Source organism: Falco peregrinus, chromosome 3, assembly GCF_023634155.1.
Source record: "Falco peregrinus isolate bFalPer1 chromosome 3, bFalPer1.pri, whole genome shotgun sequence".
NCBI classification, from domain to species: domain Eukaryota; kingdom Metazoa; phylum Chordata; class Aves; order Falconiformes; family Falconidae; genus Falco; species Falco peregrinus.
This window is the reverse complement of record NC_073723.1, coordinates 29,198,729-29,222,478: the sequence shown is the minus strand read 5'-3', so window position 1 is coordinate 29,222,478 and position 23,750 is coordinate 29,198,729. Positions and strand designations below refer to the sequence as shown.

Genomic DNA, 23,750 nt, shown 5'->3' with positions numbered 1-23,750 from the left:
AGAACACTGAACAAAGGAAGAGCATTCTGACCTAATTCTCACATCATTTAAGACTTATTCTAACCAGAAATTTAAATATTAATTTAACAAAGCACTGTCTTCAGAAATGGGAACAACTTCAGAAACAACTTAACTTGTGTGTCAGCTGAGGAAGAAATTAATTCTGTTAAAAGTCAACTTCAGATAACATGTAAGTATATGCTAGACTTTTGAAAATTCTGAATATGACAACAAACACTATCACCTTTTTTTTTTTTAGTTTGCAGGAAAGTTTTCACTTGCAATTTGTACTTTCTAGTACTACTTTAAAATGACGCGATGGAATTTCTGAATAAATTACTTAATTTGCATCACACGAATGAATTATGACCAAACATATTTTGATTAGAAAAAGAACTACCTAGCCCATCTACAATACACTGGCAAGTTGATCAGTTTTACTTACTTACGGTAATAAAAACAGCCAGAGAGATTAGTTGACTCATGCTAAAAACAAATTCCAGATCTGCTCCAGACGCAGAAACTGCCCAGATCTTCTGTTTCAATACTATGAAGTGAAACCATGTTCCTTCTCTCACAGGAGCTTTTCATGATGATATATACCTCACAGCGCCAGATCACGTCCAGTAATGAAATACCTGTTGTATTGTGACAACCAGAAACAATACCTGCCCATGACAGTCACGCAACAGATCATCCCCTTCTACACAAAGCAAACTACCAATATGAGTGAAAACAGAAATCCTTGAAGACAAAAAGATACGCTACATGAACAAATCACTATGAAGTAAGATAGTATGATCTTGCCATGGAATAAATGTGAAACCAAATGAGAGGGACGGCCCACTGCAGAGTGGCCTATGTGTATCCATTTTACACTCTGGTCTACCTTGCACTATCTTGTCTACCAAGCTGTTTCATGACACTGGGAACAAATCACTTCAGCCCTCCAGGATTGTTTTCTCTCTCAATTCCACATTGATTTCAGCTTACTAGTCTGAACACAGCTCAAGACAACAATCTGTCTTGGATTTTAAGAGCGCCTAGCAAAACGGAGTCCCTGGATCAAGGTATCTAGACACCAACCGCAATAATAAATAAAAGAAATCTTACTGACCTACAGACAATGTGAACTGAACTGTGTCATTATGCTGAAACAGTGAAACTCCCTATGACAACAGCTTCGGGAGGAAGTAGGCTAAACTCCTCTTTTTGTTCCTGTAAGACAGATTGTATTCCTTAAATCCCATGTACAGGAGGTAAAGTCATTCTTTAGAATCAACCTTTGAAAAGGAAGTCATTAATGTTTATAAATATATTGAAAGGTGCAGGTGTCCTTTTTCTATAACAGAGGTGTATACAGAACAAACTCCTCTTTTAGTCAGACATTTACCACGTCCTTATTTCAAAGAGTAGCAGTCATTACACAGTGAAGTTCAAACAGTGCTTTGGATTTCTTTGGGTTTAAAAAGTGACACGTTAATTTGGAACATACATGTGATTTTTCGAATCTTTTCAATGCGTAGCTCAAACTGCTTATGCATACAGCATAAACTGAGTACAGCAAGCAGGAAAGGCTACTTAAGACTCAAGCTTGGTTTTCCTGGTTACATTTTGTACCCCCTCATAGGTAGTCTTAAATCTCGAGGGGTCTCTAGGTCACATATTCAGTACCTGAAGTCTTAGATAAGAGAGAGACAGCCAGACAGCAACTTGAATGTAGTAACAATACTGAAAATAAAACAGGCAAATCTAAAGAAACTGCTCTAAAACCTCATTTATACAAACAGCGTGGTTGCCATTTCTCAGGGAGGGAACCTCCCTGCTTCTGAAATGTTCATTATCAATACACAACAGAAAAATAAACTCAGAGAAATGGGGTAGCATCATTACCACTGCACTACTGTAGTAATAAAACAAAACACATTTACTACATATATTTATTTGTGGCATTCATCCATACTAAGAATACAATTACAAATTATGCAGATAATACATACTGAAAGACAACATGATTATTCAAGATACAGAGTATTATTATCCGAACTGTACTTATTTAGATTTCAGTCTATTTAGGTATACTATGAAATTTAGGTATACTATGAGTTTGTTTTTCTCTGTTCATGAACAGATGTACAATAACTGAAATATTCAGGAGTATACTCTGTTTTTTTGTTTTGTGGGTTTTTTTAAGAGGCTTTCCTCTCTGCAGCATCGCCGCTGCTAGAAAAATATCATTTCATTAACCTCTAACTTAAGAAATGAGATAAAAAATTATTCAGACACAATTTAGAATGGGACCCAGCTCACACATCAAAACTAAGACAACAACCCTCCTCACTCAAACCCATGACAAGAAAGAAAAATATAGCAGAACAGAGAGAAGTAGGTTACTTCTATCAATACTTATTGTCATTTACAATTTTATAAATGTTTGATGTTACGTAGCAACTATTTAGGAGTGGTTAAATAATAAAAAATAAAATTGATTCCTTAGGTTTGCAGTATTCATTTTGTTTGGCTTTTTCAAGGCAATGGAAACAAAAAGAGTTAGATGTCTATTCAGCATGGGAGGAAAGAATCTGCTTTCTTTGAAAACCTCCAACTAGTACCTTTCAAGCCTTCATAAGAGTATCTAACTGATTCATAGCCCTAGGGTCTTCACAAACAAAGGATTTCACAGCTAAGTACAGAATAGGTCAAGATTTCATTTCATACAATGTTCCTAAATATTAACATTTTAAATACTATAATTCTGCATATTCAGAAAATAATTCATAAGCCTGTAAGTGCTGTCTGAGAAAAACTGAAATGGAAAACAATTCTAGAAAGGAATTCTATTCAATCAAGTCCTCTCCACAAACATGAAAACAATACAATTATATAGCTCAGTCTGGTCCTTGTGGGATGAAGAAAAAATTTTCCTTCATGACATATTTCACAAAGACAATCACCTTACAGAATTATTATATACAGAGCAGAACACCTAAATAATTTTTTAAACACCCTTACAAACAAAGGTTTGCTTAGTAACATTTCAACAAAAAGGCAAAATTTTCAGCCTAAGGCTGAAACAACTTTACTTCCAAAGCACAACAAACAGCTTTGTTCTACAAAATTTACTTCAGGCAGGTATTAACAACATCAAATTAATCTGGGGAAGAAATACTACATTAACCTAATAAATAAAGGAGTGATCTATACATTAAAGACATAGTAAAACCAGAACTATGTCTTGTCCTTTTTATAAACTAGCAGATATAAAACTATGGGGAGGCATTAAAAGAACTATGCAGCTTGTTACTGTCTATGTATCAGAATGCATTATTATATTATTCGGATTTCTTGAGGAGGACTTTTAAAAGAGTATTTTTGTTTCAAGTGAAGCACACACAAAAAAATCCAACAATAGATTTACCTCTCTTCATGGGGAAAATTATTTCAATTTGGTTCCGTACTAAGAGATAATTTTCATGCCCAGGAATTTAATATTCATTATGAAAGGCCCTCCCTAATCATATTATTTTATCAACAGAGAGAATTATCTTTCATCTTGCTTGCAAGTCAAGGTAAGTCAGAGGTAGCTTAGGAATGCTTTAGAATTTAGTGTTTTACTTGAAATGAATTAATCCCTTTCGAAGGGGTTAATAATAAGTACAAAAGGCAAACAGTATATACAGCTGCCACTGCCTGCACCGAAAGAGTAATTCCAAGAACTCAAAATAAGATTAGAACAGGGAAAAGCATGGTGCACTTCTTTGCATTTGCTTCAGTGCACCAGCTCAGGCTGGTTTTCTACAAAAGGAAGCACCCCACTAACATAGTATGCTATTCCAAGTGACAGAAGAGCAATGACAACGATGAGGAGCAGTACCCTCCAGAAGCCCAGGTCTTCCACAAACTCTTGCCATGTTGTGCGGAAACTGGAAAGAACTCCTTCACCTTGCTGTAGGTTTGGATTAAGGAGGGAATGGCTTTCCATCGCACTACGAAGGATTAAAGTTAAAAATACATCAGAGCAAAAGAATGCACCTTTAAGTATGACAGTAATCCTACTAAGAGCAACTGCAACATTCCAAGTTAAAAACTAAACCACCTGCAGATTTATAGCATTGCCTCTGCTAAATCAAGAGAAAGCAAATCAGGAAAAGACTCCTAACTTGAAACTTAATTTTAGCTGAAAGGATGTTTGATTAATCTGTGTAAAGAGAATGGTATTTGCATCTGTATAACTGCAGTAAATTTTGCAGGCTTGCCACCTGGAAGCCTTCAAAAGTCAGTCTTTAATTCCTACTAAATATGGCTTAGTGACATCTAATGAAGTATAAGCTAAAACCTCAAGGGTCACAGCTCTTGTTAATAAAACAAATTATGATTCAAAAATAAAATCCGATGAATAAAATGGAAACTTTAACCCATATAATTTAGATTCTGAACTCTGTAGTGATCTGCAAGTCTATTAGAGAGGCCTCTTCTCTAGCATAAAAATACCACAGCAAACAATAAATCTGGATAACAAATAGTTCAGAAACTTTCTGATCTTCGAGACAAGTTGGCACTGTTGTGTTTTCTGCCATATGGCGTTCAGCAACTGCTTTGATGTTTTAACATTCCACTACCAACCCATCAGGCCCCCTCAAATTGTCTGAATATAAATTAGGGACTGGAACTCTCACTTTCAAATGAGAAAGAAATACAAAATTATAATGAGGCAGTCATCTTGGCAAACCTAAGTTGTTTCATATACTGCATGGCTTCTTGCATCACCCTCCCAATTTTGCTGGTTTCACAACTGGTTTATAACAGGAAACCTTCTCTGTTGCTGTACGAAAAAGCTCAGAAAAAACAGGAAAACTTTCTCATCTCTTGATTTCACCTATGAAAAATTTTAGCCATCTGCACAGTCCTACTACTCACTTGAGTGAAATTACATACACAGGTGTTTACAGGATTGGGCTCTGACAAGCATGGAAAGGAAATAGTGAAACCAGCTACGTAACGATGTCAATAGCAGAAGGTAAGCAGAAAAAAACAATTTTCCCCTCCCTTCTAATTGCTTTCAGTTACCATATTACTAGATATCTCTTATAGCAGTAACAAAAGAAAACATTTCAGGGAAAAGTAATGTCCAAGTCAAAACTAATTGTAGAAATGCTGTTGTTCTTAGTGGCAATTATAAATCGACAAATGATTGTTATCACAAAAAGGTCTCATTTATGAATCTAAGATTACACAACAGGAAAACTTCATGCTATTCATGTGGTATTTTTTCTTAGGAAGTACAGCCACTGAAGAATAATTAGCCTAAACTCTCATAGCTTGTTGAAGTATTGCAGCATCACGTGCAGAAGATTTCTGAAATTGCCTATTAAAGAGCTTGTCTTTTTTGGTTTTTAACTGTTTTTTGCTGTAAAGCTATTTTTGCTTGCCCATAGCTGCAGGATTTAGTCATCTTCCTTGCTTATTATGATTTCCCAAGCAAAATGAAGGGTTTAATACAAGACAGCCATTGGTGCAGAACAGAACTACTCACTAAGTACTAACTAGTTAATACATAACCACAGAGAGGTTAAATAAAGGTGCAATGCAGTTTAAGTGAAAAGATCACATGCTTACTCATTAAATAGAAAAGGGTACACAGAAAACACTTGCGATTTTATATTACAACCCAATTAAAATCAACGTTATTCAAGATATTTTTTCTTATCACGAATTACAGCTGCTTAAGAAATAGTAATGCAGTAATGCATCCTACAGAAGAGTTTGTGCCACAGAGCCCAGACAGATGTCGTCTTCTGTTTCCCACACAACATGGAAGTTCACATTTGGATGTTCACATTTGCACTTGTGGGCACAGTCATGGGTTGTGCTGGGCTGTGTAGATGGCCACGATTCTCTGTGCTGAAAGACAGAGCGAGCTCTGCCTCCTGCCAGCACAGTGCCACTCCTCACCGGGAGGAGTGCAAAGCAAGTGAAAATAAATTGGACTTGGGAACCTAGCTTTGGCCTCTGCTTCCAGAGCAGCAGCAACTGCATGTAATAAGGAGCCGAAAACTTAAGTCAGAGACTGTTTTTAGAAAGAGCAACCATTATTTCTCTGTAGGTTCATACATAATGTAAGACAGTTGGGGTGGTGGGGGACAACGACGACAGAAGACATTCATCTAAGTGTCTCTAAAATGTGAAAATAATACTAAGAGGGAGGAGTGAAACTGTGGAGGTCTGAAAAACCAACTGTTACAAAGACATTATTTATTTACAAAGCAAACAGCACACAAGCTCGCTTGCTTTTGCTGCTGTAGGCATCTGCTATTTGTTATTTTAAAAGTAATGTATTTCAGACATTTTAAACAAGTTCACAAACAAGCTGGGTAGTGCACTGTTTATGTCTCTGTGCCTCTCCCCAAGGAGAGCTGCTGACTTCCTTGCCAAAGCAAACAATGTAACATTTATGAAGGTCAAATAACAGAAAGGAAGCTATGTTCATTAAAGGGACACTATCAAATAAAAAATCGGAATTTAAATGGGGCTGAGCTGTTGGCCCATATGTTTAAACAAAACCAGCATAAATGCATTTCTGTGTGACAAGCAACTTTCAATACAATTTAGTTAAGTCAGAAAGGAAATATGCAAAAATTCTTATCATTTATACTCATGTAATTTTCAGAATAATATTAAATTTTCTATTTCAGTGCTTAAAACAGTCTCTCTGATGTGTAGGGTCACCTGATGTGTAAGAAAGAACTTCCAGTTTGCTCACTGGGAGTATATGGCATGATTTCTGTAATTTTTGGGGGGTTTGCCTTTTCTGTTTACTCAATTTAAATAAAAAGTCCACCTACATAGTTTAATTCTCATTTACAGAACAGGCTGTGTACATTTTGACACAAACTGAGCAACAACTATGTGACAAAACTCCCTGTCTTTTGTGATATAATGTTCCAGCGGTCACAGTTCATGATCATTATCAGACAATAGAAAAAAAATCATACCTTTTAATAAATTCAGTATAAGAACAAGTACTTCAAACAATATTAGTATCCTATTTCCAATACAAATAACAATTAAAAAAACCCAAAACACCAAAACCAAACAAAGCAGTACTGGAAAGATCTCTTGCATTATTAATCTCAGTCCCACGTTCTTTCATGTTTACTGGCAATTCAATGAGTTTTGCAAGAGAATTAGCCTCCTCTGAAACCTGCAAGGCTTCTTGCCTCATTGAAATCTACAAGAAGGCTGTCTTGGAAGCTCATTGTAAAAAAACACTCCCAATTTTCAATCGAAAGAAGTATTTGTCGTTTATCTGTATTCTTTGGCTTGTGCGCTATCATTATTTTTTGTCTTCAGTTATTTTATGTTGTTCAAAACCAGTATTTCTTGTCAGCAACCATGTATCTCTCAGCCTTCACTCTGCCAGGCTAAAATGAGCTCTAGTTGCCTCCTTTCATAAGGAGACGCTCTGTTCCCTTGAGCACGGAAGCAGTGCTTTTCCATGCTTCTTAAAGGATAAATTAAACTTTTCTGAATGGGGCTAAACAGTATTATAAAATGTACTACACATCAAAAGTTACTGTTGCTTTTAACAACAGCACTGACAGTTTTCTTTATGTAGTGGAAATACCTCGTTCTGCGTTTTGTAGGACTTCATTGTCTTTTTGAGGGTAGCATCAACTCCTGGAACTGACTAATACATCAAGCCTTTTCTCCCATACTCTCATTTTCCACTGAGGAACTTCCATTTTACAGCATACAGCTTTAGGTAAATGAAGTTGCATTTTGTGCTGCTGAATCACAATTTATTCCTACCAATTTCCTCTCCCTTGTCATTCCAGGTTTTTGTCTATGCCATCTGCATTTTCCTCTGGGCTGCCTGTATCTCACTTCTTAGTATCACTAACACTAACTACTTTCTATGACAGTATAATTTATGAAAAGTGTAAAGCACAGTCCCAGAACCAGGCCTTTAGGAATTCATTAGCAACTTTCCTCTAACCTAATACTTTCCTTGAAATTGTCAGCAATTTTCCTGAAATCTTCAGCTCTCCTTTAACTATCTCTTCAGCAACCACGAAATTCGTATTTTATTCTCCATCTTTTCCAGGACTACTACTGATAAAAAGTACAAATATAGGACCATATAAAATCCTTTATTCAAGTTCAGATAGATGAAAAGTTTGCTATCACTTCTTTGCACAGACAGTCCACCTTATCAAAAGGATGTTAGGTCAGCCTGTGATACTGACATTTTGCATTTCACCCCATTTTCCCCTTGGCTTTGTGATAAGTCATAGAAGTATCTATCTGGGGAAGTCTAATGGAAAATGAGTAATTATTTTTTTAAATTTCCACCATAAAATGGAAACCTCATAGAAAAAGTTCTTTTTTTCTTACATTTGATCTGTTTAAAGAGATTTTTCCAAAATTTAAAATTTTATTTTGACCAGGCCGAATTTTATATTATCTGTTTTGAGGAATAAACAATCAAGTCAATCACAAAAATCTAAAAGCCATAAACATTATTTCTCCTAGTAATTATTTTTGTTTTGTAAATACCTTTCACTTTCAGCAGTCTGCATTGTTTCCAGCTTTGAGTGAGCTCCTCTGTTAAATCCTTTCACCTCTTGCTCCTCTAAAGATTCCAACAGTCTAATCACATCTTTATTCACGCCCCTTCGTTTTGCAAGAACAAGTGGTGTTGCACCTTGGTGATTGCTAAAATAACCCCACAAAAGGGCACAAGAAGAAAAGAAACTTTTAATACAGAAATTTTGTAACAACTCGGCATAACACTTTATCACTTTATAATTTAGTAAATCCTCAGAACTACTTTCTGTCAGACAGTAAGAAATTCCTTTCTACACAAGTTACAGTGTAATAGGCTATAGAGGAAAATCAGTACAAGTCTGAAATTGCACAATTCCTTTTCTTCTAAATAAAAAAAAAAAATTCCTAGTACGCTAACCTAACTGGAATCTCTGGGTGTTATAACAAAAAATAAACAGTACACTTATGGCAATGTTCAAGTTTAAGCTTAATTTCAAGAAGGAATTGTGCAATCTGGTTCCTCAGTTCCTTTTCCATGTGGGTATTAGGACATCAGGAAAAAATGAAATAAAATACAGATGGTCCCTCTACTACTATTAAATTAACACTGAACAGGACCAATACTGTCTTTAGACCAGGGATTTTCACCAGAGTTGTTTGAAATTAGGAAAAAAACCCAACCAAGCCACAACCCATAAAGAAACTGGTCTGCCAATAACCAGTTTTGCTGAGTTGAAAACATTAATGAGGGACAGGTAAAAAAAGTGACAGTTTAAAAAACTCCCAAGATTTCAAAGTTACTACTGTTTTTTGCATTCATTGTGAATATGCAGAAAGTTCCATAAACAAAATAATTCATTTACTGCAATGAAACAGCTAGTTATTTTGCAGCTTGAGAGTTTACATCTGAGTCCTGGCATCTGACAGCTGCTGGAAGCCAGAAGGAAAAGAATATACAATATTTAAAAGAAGGACTGAGTCATAGACTTTGCAGGAGGGGAAAATACTGAAAGGAAGCATTGTTACCAAAGGAGTACGGGAATGAACTGACACACACATATACTGTATTTTCTTTGTGTTATACAGTACAACAATTAAAACAATAGAACTGTGGTGGAGGAAATTCTTTTAGAGTAGTCAATGTTTTTTCTTTGGTGCCAACCACCCACACCTGGCTGTCTGGCCAAACCAGGGTAGCAGTGTCATCAGTGAGGCAGAATTAGACACACCAGCACACACCAGCAGCTGCTATTTTTACTTGCTTTACTTGTTGCACAGACTAGCACAAGTGGCCTCTTACTGTCTTCCTGCCTTCTTATTTTGTGGTTTTATTAAGTGATACCTTAAAAAAGTTGAATTGCACCAAATGTAGCATTTCAGCAACAGCAGATTTACATGCAAGGCTCTGGTAACAGAAGATTAATATATTATAAAATATGTACTGTAACAAAAAAAAAAAAAGGTGACTTACCAAATATCAATTTTAAGGCCATTAGAAACTAAGAACTGGATGGTATCCACATGCCCACACAGGTGAAGAGCTGTGTTACCTTGGTAATCAGTGGCTAGTAGGTCAGCACCAAATTTATGCAAGAGTTGACAGATGTCTACATTTCCTCTGGCTGCAGCAAGGTGAAGGCCAGTTCGGCCTCGGCTGTCACGAATATTTGGGTCAAAACCACTCTCTAACAGTCGCTTGGAATAGTTAAAATCTCCATCAATGCAAGCCTGCAGCAGTGGCACATTTGTCTGGGAAGAGTCGTTTACAAAAACGTAGGACATTGTTCTGATTCTCTCTGGAGCTGGAGCAGATGACTAACCTGCAAGCAAAAGTGGGAAGAAATGATGGTGAAACCAGGCAAATAAACTCAATGCAATTATTCGGTAGGTTGCTCAGGTTCCCAAACAAGAATGCGAACTAGCTTATAAACCAACTCTGAAATCTTCCTGTTGTACATGTCAACTTCATGCACTGCATTCACTTCTGGTCATATGGAAAGAGCTCCTTTTAGTCTTACACCTCTGCAGACACCAGCAAAGCTTTGTTATTACAGAAAGTTGGTAAGATCAATGCCGCAAATGCAAGACAGGTGATTAGCTTTCACCTAGTAAGAGATCACATGTAGTAGCATTGATATGAAAGGGCAAAACACTGTAGATCAGAACTGAAAGGAAGAACCAGCTTTCATAAATCAGGAAACCAAACAATTCAGTTAACAGATGCAGTGACGCTAACTGCAGTTCTTACTACCTATAAGCAAAGCTACTCCAGTGGAATTTCCACCATCTGAATTTGAACTTCAATGCACAAAGTACAGTCTGTTGCTGAAAATGCCTGATTACTATAAATACTAATTCCTTGATGCTGCAAGAAATATATTTTTCAACACTCTTTGCGGAACGTTATTTTTATTGTGCCACAGACATAGAATTTACTGAACAAACAAGAAAAGCAATAGAGACTACAGAAAACTTAATGTATTATGTGCAACTGCCCACCTGAAAGTGAAAACTGGAAATGGGTACAAGGAAGACAACAGTGAAAACAAGTACAGAGCTACTGGGGGTTCAACTAGAACCCCAATATGGAGAAGCACGAATGTAGTTTCTCTGGTTTAATATTAAATAAAGGATTAAGTCCTTTTAAGTATCAGGATGTAAAAGAGGAAGATAAATGTTCTTTCACTATGGATTTCTTGATATAGAATATTTCAAGAACCACGACCTAGGTTTTGGAGAAGAATATTTTAAAGATGAGTCAAATTAATGACGGTATGATGACACTGTGTGCTTACAGGACACAAAAAAAATTTACTTGAAAGCAATTAAGAAAAAAAAAGAAAATGACTATGCAAGAAGGTGGTAATGTGTATGAGGCAAGGATAAGAAATGAAAACATCTAGGAGACTGGACAGTGATAGTTTGCACTGTCTCGGAGAGGAGGCAAAAAATAAATTAAAAAAAAAAATCATATAAACCAGTAACAATCCTTAGAAGAAATCTCAATAGAGACACGAGAGTTCAAGTGACAGGAAGGAAAGGTGATTTTACTAGATAAGCTTTGAATGGAAACTGAACTGAAATTTCTATTGAAAGAGTTTCTATTTCACTTGCTCAGGGTTTGTGTTTTGGGCTCATGATGTAGCAGTGTTCTGATTAATTATCTGAACCTCTTAGTAAGACTGCTATACACCGATTTAAATTTTCTCATCTATATAAGGTATCCTTCCACACCAGTGCAGTCAGTCAGCTGGGAGAATGGAAACATGGCCAGCAGCCAAAGAATTCGATTTAAAACCTCTCCTTTTTTTGAGAGTTTGTCATGTCTTTATTTTATAGCTCTTCCCTTGTGTTTTAGATCAAATTCGAGATCAAAGTACCTGAAGAAGTAATTTGAAAATGTTTACGCACTGGTCTGATTAACAGCTGTAGCATTTGGGGCTGTTGAGGTTAATAAATCATATTTAAACTTCACTAGGTTGTATTTCCTATCTGGACAAATTCTGCTGCATGTATCAACACCATCTAGTTTCCCAGTGCAGGAATGCACAACTTTTCTTTCTTTCTTGGACACAGAAGAGGAAGAGATAGGAATAACTTCTACATCCTGCTACCTGCATAAGGCAAGATTTTAAGCAGAGTACATTCCCCTAGGCTGCAAATATGCTTTTAAATAAGGATGTATCGCTGGCTCAAGCACCCTTTTCCACAATCATCTACAAGACCAAAAGGCCAGTTCACCAATGCACTGGAAAACATTTCATGGAAGACTGGCGTCATTTAGGGCACTAACAGCTTTCTTATAATCCCACACATGACGAAAGGACAACGTACTTGCTCATATTTCTGATGAATATGTTACAAAACCCCTGGATGTTGTAAAGCTAGGATTCTCAGCTGACAGTAATTTCAAATTTCTTGCCCATTTCTGACCCAAATCATAAATGATATGAGAATTCTTCAACTCTGCTAGCCCAGCCTTTGCTGAGAAAAACATTGGGCCCAATTTCTATATGATGTGATTGTGACCCTCACATTCCACACTAAACCTTCCCCAAAGCAAGATTATAAATAATTTTTAAAACTCCAATTATCAGCCATAGTAACAGCATATCAACAGCACAAAACCCTACTTGTACTTCATAAAAAGATCGTGATTAATTTGTAAAATAATATTTGAGTGTTTAAACCTGTTTACTAAAACTAGGTCTAACATAAATCAACAAGAGAATATTATACTCAAAGAGAGGTATGCTATTTGAGAAACAGTATGGCATGCTCTGCTAAATGTAAACTAATGTTTGTATTTTTATACCAGACATGTATGTCTGGTAAAGCCTTACAGAATTGCTCATCACTTCACATACAACTCTGATGAAACATTAGCTAATAATACCCCCAAAAAACCCCACCACCGCCTTCTCAGGAAAGGAAACAGAAAGATTAGCATTTGTCAGAAAGTGTAACTGGAAGTAATTCTGATTCAGAATTTATTATCAGTAGAACTTTTTAGAAGTGACTGCTGAAGTGCAGAGTTAGCTGAAGTAGTATTTCACAGTAAGAAAGACAAGCCCAACAAATCATCTTTTCCCAACACTTGAAGATTGTGGACTAAGCACATGCATTCACAATAAAAAAAAAATCTGGACCATCTGGTTTGATTTATCTTTGTGATTAAAAAGATTTTTTTCTACAAACACAATTCTATTTCACATATGGCTACCTAACCTATGCCAGATACCAGCTGCATACAAGGCTGAACTATACACCATCCATAAAATGACAGTTGCCAAATGATAGATTCTTGCCTTACATTTAACCCAATTTAGCAAACTTTCCTAACAAAACTCAGAAAAAATTTACAATAGTCAGCTTAATTAGATCTTTTTGAATAAATGAACTGTTTACACTTCTGTCCATAGTATTGATCAAAAAACTTATTGCTATACTGAATATCTAATGCAGTGGATTTTGAAACAAAATTCCAAAGCATTAGCCATTCTCTTTAAATCCCTTCTGAAAGGTGAATCAGAACCTGCCTAAAAGCTGGAATACCCACCATTAAGCACTAATGTCATAGGTACAAATTAGGACAAATGGACCTGCATTAGTAATAAGACACAAAAGCACTGCAAAACAAGCATTCTGAATATCCCTCTAAATTACTACTACTACTTTTAAATGGTTTTGTTTTAAAAAAAAAATTGCTGTAAATAACTTGGTACTTCCATAGAATACTAGTTTTGTGAAAAAAAGTAAACTCAAAGATGTCCTCCCATGCAAGAAGGATTCCCATTAAAAAGACATAATATAAAAATACATTTTCCCTAAACTTATACAACACTGATATAGCCTAAGCACAGCGTACTTTTATGAATAATTTTAGGAATGATGCTGTAAGCCACTTCATCAATGACACATGTGGGCTGGTCCAGGATAAGAAAATTTAACTGAACTGTTCTGTTTTCCAAAGGAACGCAGGAATGCTTACATTGATTCTGTAAGAATAATTTCCTTATTAGAAGTCATTTGTCTCTCACTGTACTGCATACAATGGTAACTCAGTGTCACATGCTGATCTGTTGTATAATACATTCACACCTGCAAAAGCCAGGAGTGATCTGAATAATTCAAACCGCAGAGCAAGATGCAAGTTCTGTTGCTTCTTAAACTAGTCCTAAATTTGCGCTAACTGTGGACAGTTTTATTTTACAGTAAATATATGCTGTTGTCTTTGCCTTCTCATCAAGTTCAACTGCTACCAAATAGCTACAGAAAAAGGAGAGAATGGCTAGACTGTGAGACAGAATCACTAATGGGACCCATCTCTCTACTATAAAAATATTAATGAACCTGACAAGTTGTAATTACTCAGTCACTGCTGCATGGGATATATCAGTTCTGCAAAACTACAGTATTTCCAAGAACATTTAAAAAAAATAAATGAAGTAATTGTCCCTATTTTAAAACAATACGTCAGGACAATGGAACAATATCAGCTTGCCCAGTACTTGAGACCTCAACATTAATACATACTTTAACATCCGGAACCTAGGCATCAGTAAGACTACCACTAAAGAAACTGCCAAGAAATAGAAACTAAAACAAAACCAAGAAAAAGTAACATCCCCCACCCCAGGCCAGCAAAACACACAATATGCCTGTTTTGTGGACTAAGCAAATGCATTCATAAAAAAAAAAAAAAAAAATCTGGACCATCTGGTTTGATTTATCTTTCTGATTAAAAAGATTTTTTTAATCTCATGCCCTCATGGGCAAACGGCTTCCTCTTTCTGTGAGGCACCTTGACGGTACTTCAGTGGCAGCGGCTTGCACAGCTCCTCCTCTTCAGCCTTTAAATGGATGAGAAACATTCCAGTACTTCACACTTAAACTGTAAGCCTGTGATCTCTGAAGGCAACGTTTCCTGGTCAAATGGGATTGTTCCCTTAAAAACACTATGTGAAGATAAGCTCTCTTTGGATATACAAGATAATTTTTTTAAAAAAGTGTAATTAATAAGAAAAACAAAACCGAACCATATTATTGCTCTGCTTTTGTCTATCCTCTGAACACTGATCCGATGTTGAAATGTAAACCCAACAATCCCCTTCTAAGTAGGCTGAAGGAGAAATTCCTCGGTAAATTTTCATGCACATTTGTATTTACGCGTAAGTTACTGAGAAGTCATTCAACTGATACATGTTATATTTAGTAAAAAACCATATGATGAGCTGTCATTTCTGTTCAGGAAAGAACTCCGTTACCTACATCAAGTTCCGCTGAGAGCTCTGTATCTTCTGTTAAAAACCTTTACCTATTCAGTCCAACTGCAACAGTTTTATTGCACCACTAATATGGATCTGCTGCTAAAAGCAGCAGCTCAGATTCAGTACAGCATGATGTCTGTTTTACACACAGCTCTATTTTGCAGCATTTTCCCTTCGTAATTTTAGTTATTTTTTCAACAGTTCCTGGATTCAAGGTATCACAGCAGGTTCATAAGCTCTACCTCTCCTTTCAGGTCTCTAGCCAGATCTGGGTAAGTGGTAATACAAGAACATTATATTTATGCCATTCGTTTTCAGCCATTCCCTTCTGCAGACATGAAACATACAGGTATAGTCTCTTGATGTCAGGACCATCCTGTAATTAGAAACTTTGCACTGCATATACATAGTGCTTTGTACATACAGCCTGCAAAGTGCTTTATGGTAGAATTAGAGTAACTACCGCTGTTCTTTTATGGATCAGCAGACAATGGCATTGGGCAACAGGGGGCTTTGCACATCATTCCACAGTACATCAACATTACAATATAAAAACCAAGCAAGATCTCAAATGCCAATCCAGGCTTGTAGAATGCTTCCCTAGATAATACGTACATGTGTTGTGTCTTTATGTACACAAAATAAAGGAATAATAGGGAAGAGATCATAGTTTTAAAACACCTTTATTGACAAGCAGATTCACAAATATTTCATCCTTACTACACTCAGTTGCATTATATGTTTCAGTGCACTTCTATCAAATACACATTTAAGTATTTTTTAATCTTGCTCATTTTTCATCTCCTGCAAAAGAACTATTTAGGAAGAAGAGCAATTTAAAGATTTCTTCAAATCATCTGTAACTATAATTCCCCACAACTGTCTCAGGTAAATCAGTAAATAACTGCACTGCTTCCCTGATCATCGTGGTCGGTTTGAATATATCTGGTTTTATATAAAGTTATTGACTTACATCGGTCATAACTACCAACCTCTCCACAAACCTTGACTCAAATTCCTTCTGTGTTTCTGCTGGGAACACAGAGTGCTAACATACACTGGCCAAGAAAGTATTAAAGGTTATCGCATATCGTTTTGTCGTTGGTTTATCTGGTTTTGTTTGGGTTGCTGGGTTTTTTTTGTTGGTGTTTTTTTTTTTTTTTTAACAGACTAGAGAGAATTCATTCCGCTTCTAATGAAGTGTTTGTGTTTAAATTTTCTGCAGACCTTGAAGCCGTCTGTATTCTGGAGCAAGAGCCAGCCAGCAGGCAAGGGGGGCCCCGCAGCGGCGCCCGGCTGAACACCGCCACCGCGCGGGCACCTGCGGGACCCCCCGCCCCCCGGCTCCTGCTACTTGCTGGCGGCGTCTGGCTCCCTGAGGAGGAGGTGCTGGAAGGCTTGAAAATAAGATTTTGAAAAACCTGATGCAAAAGAATTCTGAGAGCCAAACTGCCGCTCCCTGCGGCACGCACGGCAATCTCGTTTAAGCGCTGACCATGTATTAGCAAAGCGAGGACCTGAGTGTGTGGCTTGAGTTCTAAGACAAAGGTCCTTCCTTCAAAAAAAGCATGCATTTATGCCTGCTTCTTAAAAAACAAAAACCTAAACCCAAAACATACACACATACAAAAAGCCTTACCAAGACAAACAGTAAGTCTGACGAATTTACTAAAATGGGAAAAACTTCGTGCCCACCAGGAATCATCAAGTCAGAGCTTAGTCAGCTTTATTCCAGCAATAAAGCAAACCAAGAACATGCCACTACACTGCTAATTACTATACAGTCCATATTTCCTTGCTTTATTTCTTACAATGTATATAATAGCTTATATGCTCTGTTATGTATAACTTTGATGCCGTGGCCTTAGAAACACCTGCAACATCAAACCCAGTTTCGTGGCTAGTAAACAGAAGCAGGTCCCTTTAAAAAACAGACATCTCCTAAATTTGTAAATCATTTGTATGTTTGACCTCAAAATAATATATTGCTCTGCTTGTAGATTAGAGTTTATTATTTTATATCAACAAATAGTACCAATGATAAGACAACTAACATTGTCAGATACACAACTCTTACTACAACTGCTGGATACAGATACCTCTGCTTAGAATTTTCATGTTCACACAGCAAACCGTTAAACCAGTTTATCAAAGCCAAACAGTTAACTGACAGATTTACTTCTTCCAAGTATTCTAAATCTCTATCAATACAGCACAACTTTAAATACCTAATTGTATCATGTTTGATCACGTTATGTGACATGGTAAGATGAAATGGTAAAACTATTAAGGTCGTATTTCTAACTAATACATACATATTGATGTTATTTTTCATAAATAGTTATTTCAGCATGCTTAAGCTCAAAAAAAATTTCTCCATGTAGGCAAACCGGCAGTACCACTGTCTGCCCAACACCGTGTCTTAAGGGACTAAATCGGCAGTCTGCAGGTTCCGAGGACAACTGGCAAGTCTGAGGAGAATCGGGGAGGCCACCCTTAAGCTCCTGATCTGCACAAAGGCTGGAACTGACCAAAAATGTAACAGAAGATGACTGGAAAGATGTAAAAAGGATCTGAAATGGTTAATTATGGAACCCGAGAGTGGTGCAGCTCAAATGGTGTTTACCAATTGCATCAATGCCTCCTGCTGAGCCTAGAAACAAAAGACATCCCTTGTAAAGGGAAAACTTCCGCCTTTATGTAACTTAGTAAATGCTAGTAACTTATCCGTAAAAGACTCCATGTTCAACATGAAAGCTGGTGTCCAGACAATAAACAGCAATAGCCATGTTTCTTTGAAAAGGTCTGAGAGGTGGTAACCCAGTTCTATTTGATAAAGGGTGAAGAGAAACCATACAGAAGAAACTCCATGTCAATTATTACTCTTGTGAGTAAGACGCCAACATAAAAGTAGTCATATTAGATCACAGCAAAGGTCCGTTTAAGCCTAACAATTTTTCAAATGGTGGCCAAATGCAAAGGCCAGGAAACAAAAAAAAGTAAAATAGGGCAAGCATATGCAATACTGCTTTTTTCATTCAAAATCTCTCGGCTGGATGGGGGTCCTGTGTATTTAGCATCCCTCAGCGCACACCACTGTGAATCTGCCCATTCTCCCCTTCAACGCATACATTTTTAATACCCACAAGATACTGTGGTAAGTTCTCCAACTCAACTAGCTGTGAAGAACCCTATCTTTTGATCTTGATGAATCAGGGCCTTACTAGCTTCACTTGTGGACCCCCCCAGCTCTCCTGCTGGAAGAACAGACAGTCAATCCCTGCCCATTCTTTTCATGCCACTCATGATCCCACAGGCCTTCATCATATTCTTCCTCAGACATCCCTTTCCAGGACGCATTTCAGAGTTCCAGCTTTCTTGGTCATTCCTCACATGGAAGGAAGTCTGCGTCTTTGACAATACTTGTTTTGCTTCTTTGAATCTCACTCATTTTTACTATATGCTTTCTGAGCTGGGAGATGGAGGAGGGGAATCACACAGGACATTTGAGGTGAATCAATTATCGATTAAGACAGTGGCATGACAAGATTCCTTGATTTGTTCTTTACTTGTTTCCCAGTAATTTTTACTATCTGATTTACCTTTTTGACTGCTGATGAGCACTGTGGTTACATTTTCATGGAACCATTCATCATAACTACAAAATACTGCTCATTACTGAGAGCCCGGTATTTCATAATGGAAGTTCAGGTTCTTTTTACGCTATCTGAATCACTCTACCCATGCTGAATTCATGTGTCGTTATATTATCCAGTTACTCGGTCTTAGAGGGTCCTTCTGCAGCTTTTCATAGTTGACCTTATCTTTACTACCCATGTCAATGGCAAACACTATGACCTTGTTCCTCACTGCCTTTTCTAGGCTATTCAACTGAAATGCTAACAGTTCAGAATTCAGAAGTGAAGCCTGCAGAACTTAAATTCTTCCAATGAAAAGACTGATCGTAAGTTCACAAAAACCTGCTGTCCTGGATCAGATTGATCCAGCTTGCCTTGCACTGTTCAACAGTGGCAATCAGGGATCCTTCTTTGGGAGAGCACATGAGTCTGGCTGCTTTTTGCAGTCCATTCCCCAAACATACCCCAGCAGCAGTACTGTTATATTGGGGACCTCCCTGACTAGTCCTTTTAGCAGCCCCTCAACGGACCTCTTGTCCATGAATTTTTCTAATCCCTTCCTGAACCTGCCCACACTCTCTGCTCCACAGCTCCCTTGTCACCCCCACTGAAGTCCTTTCCTATATCCATCCAAGACCACTCTCCCACCAGCCCCAACAAGCAGCCCCTATTCCAGTGTTGCAAGACTGGATAAGTAACTCTCACCGTATACACTGTCTTTTTTTCACGAGTCTTGATCACGTGCCAGTGATCTCCTCTCTAATGTGAACAATCCTGGCTTTCCCCTTAAGGAAGCTGACCCCCTCGGCCCTTTCGGTTGCCCTTCTCTAACCCGCTGAATCCCTCCTCAGACGCACAGACCAGAACCACACACGCTGCCCCAGAGCTGGGTGCGCCAACCTGAAGCAGCAAAATGGTGCCCTCTGCCTTCATCTCGGCAGCCTCCCTAGGACAGTCGCCCCTGGCCTTCTGGCTGCCACGGCACACCGAGCCGAGGTTTTCAGGCAACAGTCAGTGGTGACCCCAAGAGCTTTTTCTTGCGTGGTGGCTGCCAGTTGTGAGTTCAGCACCATGTGAGCATGGCTTACACTATTCTACCCAAGACATCACCTTACCTTTGTGTACACTGAAGCTCACGTGCCACCTTTCTGCTCCCTTCCTTTTTTTGGTTATTTATTTTTTGCCCTCTTTTTAATTTTTCAACTCAACTATTTCTGCATGTATGAAATCTCTTTTATGCTCTAAGTACCAGTCTCCTCAAGAGCTTCTGGCAGGGTACATTTTTTTTTTTTTTTTACTGTTTCCTGAAAATCCAAATAGACTGTATATATCATATCATCTGCAACTACAATCCTTCTCAGTAAACTTTAGTAAAAGCTGATGAGCATTAAATGTAGCAAACCTCTAAAAATGTATCCAAACTCAGGCAGAATCAGTCCCTCTCCTACTAACCCACAGCAAGGACAGGTATGCGTTTCTCTGCACAAAAAATGCTGAGGTGAAGACAACAGACAAGCATTCTACACCATCCACGGGAAACGCGTACACCAGAAGCCTTCCCTGAAATATACTGCTGTCCTTTTTCTGTCGCCATCCATTATTGCTGGTCTGACACTATGACAGAGCTTGAGCATGCTGGAGAATACAACCCCACCAACGAACATCAGAAGACTTACGCCTTTAAAGTTTATGTTATAAAATTCAGCTGATGTAGCTGCACTACTTGGATGTGAGAAATTCGCTGAGTGACGAATAAAAAAGGTTTATGCAGCTCTGTTCCACTTAGTCAACGGGAATTTTATTGGTAGAGTAAAAGAAAGAAACGTTGCTTAGAAAAGCGGTGTTGCTACATGAACTGAAGCCAGAATCTAAGTTCCATGGGCACAGATATGAGTTCAGTGAGGTACTATACGAGATAAAACTTTTTTCCACATATTTAGCGTATTGCCTTTAAACAGCAAAGCAAACCACAACAACTCGGAACATTGAACTATTTGTGCTCTTGACTTAGATAACAACAGGATGTTATATTAACAGTAAACACCAACAACTGAAATTTGGGGAAACGGTCCATGCACTCAAGGCAGACCCATCAGCCTGTTATCTACACTAACAGCATGTGATGGTCCCTGCAGACAGCTGAATGCATCAGGGATCATGTACTGCACATAATGTGTATAAACCAATGCCCTCTGAAGTATTTTATGTGCTTATTAAGTGGCCCATCTGGATGTGGAGCATCCACAACCGAGATCATGTGGAAGCCAACCAACTGCCAGAGTGATCAAAAGAAAAATGAAACAGCCCTCAAAATTCCAGCATACCCAAATCCCTGAAAGAGCCACTAAGTAGTTCACTCCTTAGATGATCAGGTATTTCAGGTCCTGGGCTGCAAACAAGGACTTCAATGCCACAAAGTACTCAGAAATTAACTGCACAAGCATGTAAGGTGGGACAATACAGCCAACTTTAGGCACTGTTTTGAATCCCTTGCTCTTGCTGATAAGGCAACTCTATAAACAACATATATCAAAACCTGCTGAGAGGAAACCTATCATTGAGTGCAGATCGGAACTGTTTTTTATAGTTTCCTCTTGCAGAGGCAAAGTAACGTTCCTCTGGTAAGATGACGGCAGGTACACATACTACACTTCAGCCTTCGACTCAACTTACTCTCCAATACCTTCTCTTCAACTCAAAGAGCACAATTAGCCAGTGTCATTTTCTGATTGTCACCTATCCTACTATTCAGACTGTAAACATTACTATAAATCTTTTTCTTCTGAAGTACACATTTAACAAATTCTTGTTAATAGTCCATTTTACAAACAAAAAAAGAGATCTAAAGTCTACAGATTAACACTTAACCCCCTGCTGCTGCAAACAAAAGCATTACTTTTACAAACCAGCCACATTCCATTCAAAAAGTGTTGGACTTTTGCTCCTCCCTGACCTTTCAGAAGGCTGCTCCTGAACATCAGTGCTCTCTGACAGTTAGAAATTGTCATATATTATTAATCTTAAAATCTACGTTAAAATATTAATATATAAACATCATTCTTCAGCTCAATTTATGCCCTTTACAGTGTTTACCTTGATGGTTCAATAGAAAGCATAAAAGGCCTTTATTCTGCAGAACTGAAAAAGCCAAATGCTTCTTTCAACAGACTCTTAATTTCCCTGCCTGTCCTAGGCACATCTTCCTGCAGCTGTTCCACTTTACCTTTTCACCTGAGAATGATTAACATTATACAAACTATTCTAGATAATTGTTCATGGCTAACAGTAACATCTTTTTCTGGATCATCACAGGTCAGCATTCATTTTTCCACGATTGTACATTCTTGCAACTACCTAACACCTATTTTGGTTTTGTGTTGCTTTCAACTGGTAAGAATTTCTTCTGTAAATTGTGTGCTTACAGGTTTGCAGCTGCAAACCCTTGTTCTTCAAATTGTTATTGTACTTATTTTGTACTCTAGTTCTCAGGATCACCCAACTCTTTCAGTGTAGTACTGTAACCATCTTCTATATTGCCAATGCCTCCCAACTCCCCATGACTATGGAATTAAAAGTCAAGATGTCTATTAAATTATATATTAAATATTTAATAAGACTAGTCTCAAAGCAGATTATCAAAGAACTAACTTTGTAGTATTTTATAGTCAGATTTCATGGAATTTCTTTTCAATAGTCTCACCATAGTTTGTCTCTGGCTACTTCCCCATCCTCTTTACAATTCAGGTGTTACCCCTATCTTTTCAGCACAATAACACATATTTAGCACATCCTTTGCAGCAGCTGATCAAAAACTTTAGTGTTGTCTAGGTGAAAAAAAAGCAGAACTACTCCATTTCCCTTAAAAACAGTAATTATTTTATCAAAGACAGCTTTGAGGACAAGTTATAAAATATAAATATAAATATAAAAATCTCTTCTGGCAAAAATACATGTTGCCTTTTAGTTTCATTTATCTTCATTGTTTTGGCCTAAAAAGTATGTCCCAAAGCATCACGCCACAGGGCTGCACACCTACCGATGTCCTCTCCGGAGGGCAGCCGCTCCCCGGCCTGCTCTCCCCGCTCCCGGGACGAAGGCTGGCTGCCCTCTCGCTGTTCTCCCGCCCAACGCCCCGGCACCGACCGCGCTCACCTCACCGGGCCTCGGCCCGGGCGCTGCCCAGGCCCCGCGTCGCTCCTGCCGCCGCTTGCGGTGCCCGCCCCCGCCGGGACGCCCCGCCGCCGGGTCCCCGCCACGGCGCCCTGCGGCCCCGCTCCCGGCCTAGGGCCACGCACCCGCCCCGGGGGCAGCACTGGGGCCGCCGCGGGCCGCTCCTCGCCGCCGCTCCGGCCAGCGCCTCACGGCCTCGGGCCCGGCCGGGCCGTGCCGCTGCCGCAACCCCCCCCCCAGCGCTGCTCCTCAGCCCCCGCGCACCTCGCTACGCGCCCGGCAGGGCCCGGGCCCAGGCCCTCCCCCCTCCTCTCCTCTCCTCTCCTCACAGGCCGCACGACCGACCCACTCCTCCCCGCACAGACAGACAGACAGACAGACAGACCGACCGGTATCGCCCCTCCTCCCCGCGGACCGACCAAGGACCCCACGGCTCCCCCCGCGGGCCGAGCGGCTCCCACACGCCGCCCCCGCTCCCCGCCGTACCTGCCCCTGGCCGCCGGCGGCTCGGCACGCAGAGGGCGGGCGAACGGCGGCAGGCAGAGGCGCGGCGGAGAGGCTGCGCGCCCCCTGCTGGGCGGAGGCCACCGCCGGGCGCCCCGGGGCCGGGGCCCGCTACGGCCGA

General features: G+C 38.9%; 1 protein-coding gene across 5 annotated transcripts in view; it reads right to left on the bottom strand.

The window, feature by feature from the left end:
* Nucleotides 1-23,750, bottom strand: part of ANKRD46 (ankyrin repeat domain 46) — a 52,432-nt gene extending 28,682 nt beyond the window's left edge. Inside the window, exons 1-4 of one of the 5 annotated variants that reach the window (XM_055798751.1) lie at nt 23,612-23,750; nt 10,019-10,367; nt 8,557-8,715; nt 1,927-3,986 (exon numbers count right to left, since the gene is read on the bottom strand). In XM_055798751.1, the coding sequence (XP_055654726.1) occupies nt 3,770-3,986; nt 8,557-8,715; nt 10,019-10,329 (687 nt within the window). In that variant the 5' untranslated portion in view covers nt 10,330-10,367; nt 23,612-23,750 and the 3' untranslated portion in view covers nt 1,927-3,769. Of the gene's footprint in view, nt 1-1,926; nt 3,987-8,556; nt 8,716-10,018; nt 10,368-22,991; nt 23,088-23,107; nt 23,223-23,544; nt 23,567-23,611 lie in introns of those variants that run through there. The other 4 variants (XM_055798752.1, XM_027777688.2, XM_005230989.4 and 1 more) reach the window with 4 other exon arrangements.